Source organism: Olea europaea, chromosome 14 (genome assembly GCF_002742605.1).
Source record: "Olea europaea var. sylvestris chromosome 14, O_europaea_v1, whole genome shotgun sequence".
Classification (NCBI taxonomy): Eukaryota; Viridiplantae; Streptophyta; class Magnoliopsida; order Lamiales; family Oleaceae; genus Olea; species Olea europaea.
In genome coordinates, this window is record NC_036250.1 from 16,550,472 (window position 1) to 16,561,669 (window position 11,198).

The 11,198-nt window shown below is 37.1% G+C and overlaps 2 protein-coding genes across 2 annotated transcripts; both read right to left on the reverse strand.

The window, feature by feature from the left end:
- Positions 1–6,341: 6,341 nt before the first annotated feature.
- LOC111409580 (uncharacterized mitochondrial protein AtMg00240-like) lies at positions 6,342–6,830 on the reverse strand. The gene has a single exon (XM_023039612.1). The coding sequence runs from the start codon at positions 6,828–6,830 to the stop codon at positions 6,342–6,344; it is 489 nt and encodes a 162-aa protein (XP_022895380.1).
- A 2,670-nt stretch (positions 6,831–9,500) lies between these two features.
- LOC111409332 (UDP-glycosyltransferase 90A1-like) lies at positions 9,501–10,995 on the reverse strand. The gene has a single exon (XM_023039378.1). The coding sequence runs from the start codon at positions 10,963–10,965 to the stop codon at positions 9,568–9,570; it is 1,398 nt and encodes a 465-aa protein (XP_022895146.1). The 5' UTR covers positions 10,966–10,995; the 3' UTR covers positions 9,501–9,567.
- Between the last annotated feature and the right edge of the window lie 203 nt (positions 10,996–11,198).

The following is an 11,198-nucleotide window of genomic DNA, read 5'->3' on the forward strand; positions in this document are numbered from 1 at the left end:
CGTGTGTACCATTCGTGTTAGCAAGTGGTATCAGAGCTAAAGATTGAAGTTCCTGGGAGAGTCAGTTTGGTTTTGTATTAGATCGAGCTTTGATCAACTCAGGACGAGATTTAATTGTTTTGGGATGACAAGATAAAGTTTGAAATTTCGCTTTTGGATTGCAGTATCAAATTTTCTTTGTGTAGATTAAGATGTGAGCAGTTCTCATCCAATTGAATTTTAATGATCCTTTATTTGGGTTGGATAAGATGTCCTCAGCTTTGACACTGGAGAAGAAGCAATGTAAGGATCGAAAAGCTTTATTACAAATGCATCTTCATTTTTCAAATCAAATTTTTTAGGATTTGTTAACGAAGAAAAATGTCGACATATTATGATTGAGATTGGAGCAGTAATGCATGACTCAGAGTCTAACCAACAAACTATATTTGATGTAGTGTTTTATATTCTCATCGCATGACAAAAGGTGGATCTTTGGATGATCGTCTATTTGTATTCAAGGAAATCGTCGCTAATTTGGAGACCATATGGGTCAAGTACGATGAAGGGGATATAGAGTTGATTTTATTATGTTCATTGTCCACTTCATATATGACATTCAGGGATACCATCTTGTATAGTCTAGATATCTCACCATTAATAAAGTTTATGATGCGCTTAATTCTAAGGAGAATGTGAAGCAAATAGTCATTGAATCGAAAGCCCAAGCAAAAGGTCTTGTTGTTTATGAGAAGAATTTTGATGGTCATGAAAGGGATAGGTTTAAGTTTAATGATAAAGTCTGTTATTATTGCAAGAAAAATGGGCGTGTGAAGAAGGATTCATAGGTGGCAGAACAGGGATAAATCGATTGCTGGAGATCAAAAAAGACAACTAGGTAATTCTGATGAAGTGAGTTTTGTAGGAGATGACTATAGTGATTAAAATCTCCTGGTTATTTTTGACAGCCACTCCAAACTTGAGGATGATTGGATTCTTGATATGACTTGTACTTTTCATATCTGTTATAATCGGGATTGGTTTACAACATATGAAATAGTTAGAAAAGGTGTTGTGATGATGGAATACAATACACCTTATAAGATAGCTAGTATTGTAAGGTTGGACTTAAGATGTTTGATGGGACAGTTCAGACATTTAGTGATGTAAGATAAGTTCTAGATTTGAAGAGAAATATTATCTCCTCGAGTACTCTTAATTGAAAATGGTATAGGTATATCAATGAAGGTGAAACTCTGAAAGTTAGTGAAATAACATAGTTCAACCCAATCAATGAAGGTGAAACTCTGAAAGTTAGTGAATAGGTGTTTCGCGGAATTTTTTTCTTCTATTAATTAATAATTATAACAAGTCACAAATATTAATTTGTCCAGATCAGGTCACATGCTTTATTATCCTATGTTGAAATACCGGTAACAAATAAATTGTAGGAAAGTAAAAGAAACAATTATTTGATGACGGAGAAACCCCAATGTGGGTAAAACTCCGTGCCCAAGCCAGTAGGAATCCACTATAAATGAAATTATAACTTACAACCCGTCAGATTCAATCCATCATGATTTTTCTGACCTCCTGATTGAATTTTTCTCAAAGCCCTCCTGGAGTACGTGATCCTATACCAACTCCCGACTCCTAGCCCTCTTGGATTTGCGTGCTACACCAATTCTCGGGTCTTGCTTTCCTCTATCTCCTGTGAATTCAAGAGAACTCCCCGTTCTCTCACGATCGAAACCCCGATCTCCTTCCTTGATCTTCAATAATCAACAAATACTCTGGAAGATTGTGTTGTAGTGTTTGATGAAGGTGGGTTTGATGTTTTTCAGTGATTGCGCTAGTTGAATATGGGATTGAATGAATGATTCAAGTTGTATAGAATCTTTTCGTTAATATTCAATCCTCAAAGCGTCTGAAATTTAGCGCAATATATTTCATAGGAAGTGTATTGGGTCATTTCGATCAGGTTAAAATCTCGAAAAAAGGAAAATAGGGTTTTCTAGGCAATACCGTCGCTCGAGTGAAAAGCGAGCAACGCTATTTCGCTCGAGCGAAGTAGGGGAGAGAGAGAAGGACTTTTTGCTTTTGACGCTCGAGCGACCACTTGGCGAGCAGCTAACGAAACTTCAATGACACATCTTGCCCTACTACACAGCTCAAAACCTAACAAATTTTTACAAATTTGCAACTTGGTCCTCCATCTTTTACACATGTACAATTTTACCCCTAACCTTTAAACATTGACAAATTAACCCCAAACTTTTAAACAATTGCATTTTGACCCTTTTGATCACAGAATTGCCAACACAAAATCTAACAAACTCCCCCTTTGACATTTTGTGACAAAACAGTATTACATTAACATGAACTACAATGACGACCCAAAACACTGACTCAACTGACTGTTGTCTTGTCTTCTTTCAACCTGTTTTCTGAAATCACAACTTACATACCCAATGTAAAAGCACGAGAAGCAGTAATAGTTAACATAATAAAGATAAACAGTCATGAATAGCATACCAATAAGCTAGATCAAGATATAATATCAATGTAAGTCAAAACACAAAAAATATACATTAATATTGCAAAACATCAAAGCTTAATCTAGCAAAAGTAGTGTATCAATCATTACAAATCCCAAAAAAAAAAAACTACAAACTGCTATTCCCCCCTTTTTGTCATAAATGACAAGGGGATCCCTAAGCAACTAAGCAGCACCATCATCTCCGTCGTCCCTGTCATTAGTCTCATAATCCCAGTGCTCGCGCATTCACCAAATACTTTGTTGGACATAAGCAAAAGCACCCCACAATGAAGCAAACTCCATAGTGTGGCGCTCGGATGTAGCTCGCAGCTGTGTAATCTCGGCCATCATACAGGCCTGCTGCTCAACTAAAATCGACATCTGACCTATAAGTGCCATAGATGGGTCAACAGAGGCAGTAGCCAGAGCGGGCTGAACAGGAAGTGGAATAGAAGTGGGCGAAGAAGGGATATCTCCAGTCGACGTAGGAATATCCGAATGAGACGAAGGAATAGCGGAGAAATCAGCTAGAAGGCCACCAATGGGATCAGGTGGCACCGTCGGGTTAAAATGTATAGCAAGCTCAATATGAACAGAAGCAGAAGAGTACCATGAGATTGACTCTGAGAGATCGTAGTATGGCATATGGGACGCAGAGCTCGTCGGGACACCCCATTAGGAAACGAAGCCCCAAGTGATGTTACCAAACGGTGGATCAAACAGGCATACGAGAGGCCAATCCTATGACCTGGGACCCTAAATGTGATCAGAATGTGCTGATAGATGAAGGTGGGAAGGTCAATGGAATCACCATGCAACAGCGCATAGAGAAATCGAGCCTTCTCCATAGGCAACAAGGAAGTTGGGACACCGACCATAGATTCGTACACACAATGCGCAACAAAATTTGACGGTCAGTAGGAAGGGATCTAGTGCAGATCGCCTGTGGACCACCACCCAAAGGACTGTTAAACAATGTGGACTAAATAAGAGAGTCGACAGGAAGAGTATCGACGGTCAAATACGGGTAAACAGGATGAATAACTCGAGGAATATGAATAGTGCTAGAGATAATATCTGGAGTGATCCTAATCGTTTGACCTCAAAGAAACACCCTAAAGGATGATGCGCCGACATCATGAATGTTAGCATAGAATTCTTGAACTAGGAGACTAGGTGGGGGGTTTAAATCGATCAACAAAGGTTCCCAACCCCGAGAGGTAAAAATGGCTACTAGGTTAGGTGGTAGGTCAGACAGAGTGACCTCACGCTCTACTAGGACTGGACGTAATGAGAATTGATTCCCAAAGACTTCCTGAGCAGTAAATTTAGACCGACTGTAGGATGTCGACCCACTAGTAGGCTGAGTAGCAGTCCTAGCTCTCTTAGGTGCCATATGTAATGAAAGATATAGAATATAGCATAAAGGGATAAAGAACACCTAAAAGGAACAAGATGTATGATCGAAAAGCTACAAAGCCCAAACATTAACCGTGACTCAAGACAAAGCAGGAAAGGTGCAAAAACATGCCAAGTGAAGCACACATGATGCAAATCGATGCAAACAAGGCACAAATAAGGCCGCACGACACAAACTGCAGGAGCCCGAAGGGATGATCTAAAAGAACGTAACACGACGAGAGGACGAAGGGAACAAACTGAAGGTCATGAAGCTAATGCGGAACTTAACACGTACATGTGCAGGGTAATGACTAAAGGATATAGAAATGCCGAAGACATCAACCGCAATAGATGGATGCAAAAAAAAAATGATAAATGGCGAAGGATAATGTAAACGAAGCAAAACATTGAGCACGTTGTAGGCAAGATTGAAATAAGTGAAACTATCCTTGAAATAAGGATATATCCTTGAAATAAGGATATATATCCTTATTTCAAGGATATATATATATATATATATCCAAAACCCTGACATAAGAAAAAAATGCAAATCCATGTCAATTCCAACGAAGTATGCAAATATACATAGCAATGAATCCTATAACCCACATATCGAGGACAGAATGTAAAAGTAAAATGTGCAACAAAATAAGAGAAAATACAAAAAAAAATTGAAAAAACTTAGGGTTTGAGATAAATTACTGAGAAATGGAAGGAAAATGTGATTACAGATGATTTATTGTGGTGCAAACCGCGAACTCCAACAAGAAATGGAAGAAAGTTCACCAAGATTGTTGTGGAAGAGAAGAATTCGAGAGGGAAAAGAAAGGAAAAGAAAAAATGGGGTTGAGTTCTGTCGCGAGAAGACAAAAGGACTCACTGCTGCTCGAGCGAGACTAGAGCGAGAAGCAAACGAAAGGTACACTGCTATTGTCGCTCGAGCGGAGGTGTAGCGAGACTCGAGTGAGAATGAAATGACAAAAATAGCACCCAAACGCGAAATAACAGAAAAGAAGAATTAGTTTGAGTAATTTTTAATTTAGCACCACTTTCGAAATTTTGAAAAATATCACCATTTAAAAACTTAATTTTTTTTTTTTGAAAAATCATAATGATTTGAAACAAATATGGCATGCACAATGATTTGAAACAATATACCACACACCGAGATCAAGTTTGGATGGAGTAATTTGTATATGTGACCCCACGTGAAACGTGCCACTAATTCCATGCAAGGAAGGCTCAAAACCTGAAATTTGTGAGAAGGAACAGCTAAATCACTGCACTATAAGTCTATACTTAGATGTTCGAAAGTCAAATCCAATGTCGTTAGGACCTATAATTCATTAAAACACGATGTAAAAATGCTCTTTCTCTCCCTGTCATCAAGGACCCGTAAAATTTTTAAAAAATATATATATATGAATCTTATGTGTAATCCTATCTCCATTAAGCTACTAAGAAGATCCCTGTAACGAGCGTTGGGTTGGTGACTCCCAAACCAGTTGGTTTTAGGATACCGGGTTACAAGAAACCCCTTAGATTTAATTGCTCGAGTCAACTAGGCTACGAAGATAGGTATAAGATGTAATGCAATAAATAAAATTCTTCAGGATCACTTGGGAGACACACCAGAAGTAAGGTCATCTAGTCTAAGATCAATTCAAACCCAAGGTCAACTCAACGATAGATGATAGCCATCCCAAGTCCCACACATGCGGTCAAGACTCACTTACATGGTCCTAGTGTGTGCTATGTAGATAAAATAAGAAATGACATATACTAAGTATTCTACACAGACTTAATATAAGTGATGGGAATTAGAAGTTAATCATGTATTAAATGCATATTTGATCCCAAATTGCAAGTCCAAGTGAACAACCACAATACAAACAAGACAAGTAAAGACCAGTCCCAAAAATTTTTTATTTTTTTATTTAAGAATTAAAATTGCAGAATAGAGATAGAGGTATATCACATGAAACATCCAATGCTAAGGTGCAAAAATGAACTACTGAAAGAAAACAAGACATGTATGCATTGAAGAAGATGATCAAGGAGTGACACAAATGCTGACAGCCTTTCGAAGTGACTCAAATCTCAGCCCATCGAAAGGTTTAGTGAATAGATCAGCAAGTTGGTTTTCTATAGAGATATGTTCTAGGGATACTACATTGGACTCAATTAGCTCTCGAATAAAATGATGATGAATGTCAATGTATTTGGTCCTAAAATGCTGAATAGGATTTTTAGAGATGTTTATAGCACTTGTGTTGTCACAAATGATGGTCATGGTCCCCTGATTTATTCCATAATCACTCAACATTTGCTTCATCCAAAGCAATTGAGTGCAACAACTACCAGCTGCAAAGTATTTTGCCTCAACTGTAGATAAAGAAACTGAGTTATGCTTCTTACTCATCTATGACACAAGATTGGAACCAACATAGAAGCATCCACCCGAGGTACTCTTCCTATCATCGGCATTTCCAGCCCAATCTGTGTCAGAATGGCTAACGAGATCAAGATTTGACTCTCTGGAATATATGATCCCATGATTTGCTGTCCTATTGATATACCTAATAGAACCTTTCACAGCACTTAAATGGGATTCCTTAGGATCTGCCTGAAATCGCGTACACTCTCCAACATTGAAGGCTATATTAGGTCTACTGGCTGTAAGATAGAGTAAACTACCAATCATACTCTTATACACTGTCTGATCAACACTTCTGCCTGTTGGATCATAACCTAACTTAGCACTCGTGCTTATAGGTATCTTTGTGTGTTTTTTACTGTTCAGTTCAAATCGCTTAACTAGGTCTTTGGCATACTTAGATTGACAAATAAACAGCTCATAGTTAGTTTGCTTCACTTGAAGGCCAAGCAAGTAACTTAATTCTCCAACCATGCTCATTTCAAATTCACGTTTCATACATTCGGTAAATTCATGAGCAAGAGAATCAATGAGAGAGCCAAACACAATATCATCGAAACATAGAATTATAAGTAATAAATCAACTTTGTTGGTATGCATTTTATTGATGATATTTGTTTATTGTTTATGATACAAATTTACTCAAAACAAGATCCTTCCAATTAATTCTTGTACTTCCTTTGACTTTATCGGGAACCGCATTTTAATAAGAGCTTAAATTTTGTTGGGGTTCAATTCGATATTTCAGTAATTGACCATGTATCCTAGAAATTTTTCAAATTTAACTCCGAAGGTGTTCCTTCATTTTTTTCTAACTGATCTGGAAATATTTTGTCTACTAGCTTTTGATAAGTAACTCCATCGTTCTTTAGTTCAAAAGGCATTACCTTATAAACGTATGCTCCCCATTCTTGTTGCAAAGGTGGTGTGTTCCTCTTTCGATCCATACATAGGGATCTGTTTATATCTTGAATATACATACCTGAAATTTAATAGTTCATGTCATGTGGTTGCATCCACCAACAAATCAATTTTAGGGAGTGGCAAGCTGTCTTTCGAATTGGACCTTATTGAAGTCCGTGAAATCTTGGTATGTTCTCTACTTTTCGTTACTTTTTGGTACTAAGACTGGATTAGATATCTAAACTGGGTATTGTGCTTCGTGGATAAATCCATTTTCTAGCAATTTGTGTACTTTGTTTTTTAATGCTTCAAACTTCTCAACACTCATTGGCCACCTCCTTCAAACTTTAGGTTTTATCTTGGGATCAATTTTCAATGCATGACATGCCACATTAGAATCTATTCCCAACATGTCAGCATGTTTCTAGCAAACACATCTAGGTTTTTTATCAAGAAATTTTTCAGCAAACCTTTTATAAGTTCCCTCAACTCTTTTTTAGTTTTTAGATCCTTTCTTGCATCTTTAGAATTAACAGACAAACATTTCAGTTCTTCGATCATATTAGCCTCAGACATATAGTTAGCTATGCAGGGATCGATTAAGTCATCGATTTTAAGTTTCTTTTAGAGATTACTCATTTTGACCACAACAACTATATTTTTCTTGGGGAGCTTTTATGGCTATTTCTCTTGTATTACTTTCATGATCTCAGAGCAAAATTCCTTAATTATATTTTAAGGATACTTTGCCTTTGTTCGTGTGCTCGTGTAAAATGATACATACGATTGATGAACAAAGATAATTATGTTTACATGTTTTATGCCCGGGCTCATCTCCTACTTTTACTAACAGAGTGCCTGGTTCGTGAAGGACTAGGTCGCTTATGGTGAAGCAGCGAGCTCTGACATAAAAAATAATAGGGATTATATTTATGCATTCAATCAAAAGCTTCTTCATATAACATATTCATTGTACTTCCATTGTCTAGGGGCATATGGTGAAAGCATTCTCCATCTATTATTGCCAGGATAACTATTACTTCCTCTAAATGACATGAATTTCACTTTTAGGTTCTATAGATTTAATTGAAGAAGTTAGAGATTGTTGATTACCTGTCTTCCAGAAAGTTTCTAAAACTGTACCTCATTCAGTAGGCCAGCCTTCCAAGATCCTTATTTTTGCACATAGAGCAGCATGATCCACTATTAATGAGTTGAGTTCTTCAGCCATTTTTTGTATGGTTTCAGCTACCAACTTTTTTCGTAGACTATGGCATTAAGCAGGGGATAGATTCTCTTGATGTCTTACTTCAGTATTCCTTCATCGCGGCTTTAAACTCATTCTCATATTAACTAGATTAAAGTTGACATTCTTAGTTCCAACCTCCGACAAACTTACCTACTCCAGATTCACCTACGCTTGAATGATTTTTGTAAATTTCGAAGGTTTCTCAATTTCAATAGATTGATTCGTGGTTTTCTTTGTTCAAATTTTCACAGATTGTGCCCATTGTTGGCGGTAAAAATTATGATCAACAAATCCCTCTCAAATAGTCATTTCTCCTCTTGCTTCAGTTTGAGCGTCAAATTTAGATAGTTTGGGGGACAGACTTTATGAGAGGAATTTGTTGATCATAATTTTTCCCACCAACAATTCTCATGCTACTGACATTGCGCAAATAATATAGCGGATGATGATAAATTAGTCCTATACAATTCAGTAGCCATTAGTTATTGTAACCATTTCTAAAAATGTCAGTGTCATGTTCAATAAATAGTAGAGCCTGATAGTACTGTAGTGATCTAAAATTGTAAGCATCTTGAAATCTGTCTACTCCTCCACATTTATATAAGTTGACTTTTTATATTTTCTTATCTCAATTATATAGTCATGTTTTTTATAGAAAATATTTTATTTTGTTTATTTAAAAATATACCCTTATTTAATTATAACTAATTTTTTTTCACTTAATCTTGAAATTGTACAAATATAAATAAGGGTAAACTAGAAAAGTTTTTGATAAAAAATTATTTTTCAATAACATTAAATAAATTTTTTTAATTTGTGTGAAAAACAAAATTAACTTATATAAATGGGATCGATGGAGTATTAAGTATTTTTTAGTTACTTTTTAATTTTTAGTTAAATTAAAAATTGAAAATAATTACTTTTTTATTGATAAATGATGAGTTAATGAAGCTAATTATTATTAATTATGAAAAATATTATTATAAAAATAACTAAATAAAAATTACAGCACTGCTCAAAATTAAATACTTTATGATAAATAAAACCAAACAAAGTTCTTCACTTGACCGTTTCTGCATGCAACTCATTTATGAGCTCATTCAATGCCTTCCAAGAGGACCCGCCTTCTGCAACTGCTTTTGCCGCGGCGCCTCCGATCTCCTTCACCTTCTTTCGCACCTTCTTCCCCATCTCTCCCTCCATCAACTCTTTCACCATTTTCTCCAAATGCTCCCAGCTCACAAAACCATTCCCAGAACCATCAAAAGTCTCAAGCCTCAGTCCAATTTCAATCTCCTCCACCACCATCTTTGCATTCAGTGGTTGATCCGCCATCATCGGCCATGCCAGAATTGGTACATGTGCACATATACTCTCCATTACCGAGTTCCATCCGCAGTGGCTTAAAAATCCTTGAATACTCGAGTGTTCAAGAATTTCCCTCTGATCAACCCATTCTTTCACCAGCAGTCCTCTGTCTCCCACCCGATGTTCAAACCCATCGTCATCTTCAGCTTGCTTATTCCGAACAACCCACAAAAAATTGACGCCAGATTTTTCCAACCCAATTTTGATCTGCTTGATTTGTTCTCTTGATATATCTGCTTGTGACCCGAATGCCACATACAGAACTGGTTTTCCTTCTTCTTTCTTTCCGTCAAGCCATTGAATCCACGTCCGTGTTTGGCCATTTTCCGCCTTGTTTTGTGGTGGCGGCGCCGACAGACAAAGCGGTCCAACACACCATGCTTTCGGACCGATTTCCCTATTCCAGTAATCAGCGTAAACTGATTCCAGCTCGTAGAAGCTGTTAACAATTATACCATAGCTTTTCCCCGTTGCTTGAATTTGCTCCGAGACATATTCAGAATGTTCTGTATTCTGGTACTCTGGATCTACAAACACAGCATCAAAATCATTTCTTGAAAATTTAATCCTAGGAACACTTGGAATCGTGAATAATTTTTTATTATCCGATCCCATATCTATAAAAAGCTGCCGAGATTGAGCTACAGCAAATGAAAGAGCCATGGAAAAATTGCTCATGCCGTAATAAACAAATCTTGGGATGCCAAATTTCTGGGCTGACTCCAGTGTCCAGCCCAGGAATCCATCTGTAATCATGAAACTAATGCGTGGGAGAGAATTTAAGGCCTTTTCAAAGTAGGGTTTCATGAGTTTTGCAGCAATGGCTAACCGAGACCATTGGGACATATCAGGGAGTTTATCTGTACTTTCCACGCCGGGAGGTATGCCGTCGATGTTTTGCGGGAATGGGAGGTCGATGATGGATACTGTGGTGTCGAAAAGAGCGGTAGAGATGAAGGGGCGGTTAGCCGGTGTAGTGAAGAGGGTGACGGCGGCGCCGTGGTGGAGGAGGAGGCGGGCGAGGTGGAGGACTGGGATTGTGTGTCCCTTTGACATGAAGGGAAATATAACTACATGGGGAGAAGCCATTTTTTTTTATTTCTCTTGAGGCTATGAATTATAATTGCAGGGGTATATATACTTGATTTAAAGACGAAGTTAATCCCTTATTTGGTGGGGGATTAAAATCATTTTTTAGTAGATTTTAATAAAAATTGTTGAAATGTGTTGTTGAAAATTATAAATCCCATAAAAATATGTGATTAAAATAGTTGTAAATTTTGACTTAGATTAATATGGGTGTTTTCAATTAAAATTTTAAT

What these genes read in the sequence shown, in the direction of transcription:
- LOC111409580 (XM_023039612.1), bottom strand. Translation starts at nt 6,830, where the DNA reads ATGGTTGGAGAATTAAGTTACTTGCTTGGCCTTCAAGTGAAGCAAACT.
- LOC111409332 (XM_023039378.1), bottom strand. Translation starts at nt 10,965, where the DNA reads ATGGCTTCTCCCCATGTAGTTATATTTCCCTTCATGTCAAAGGGACAC.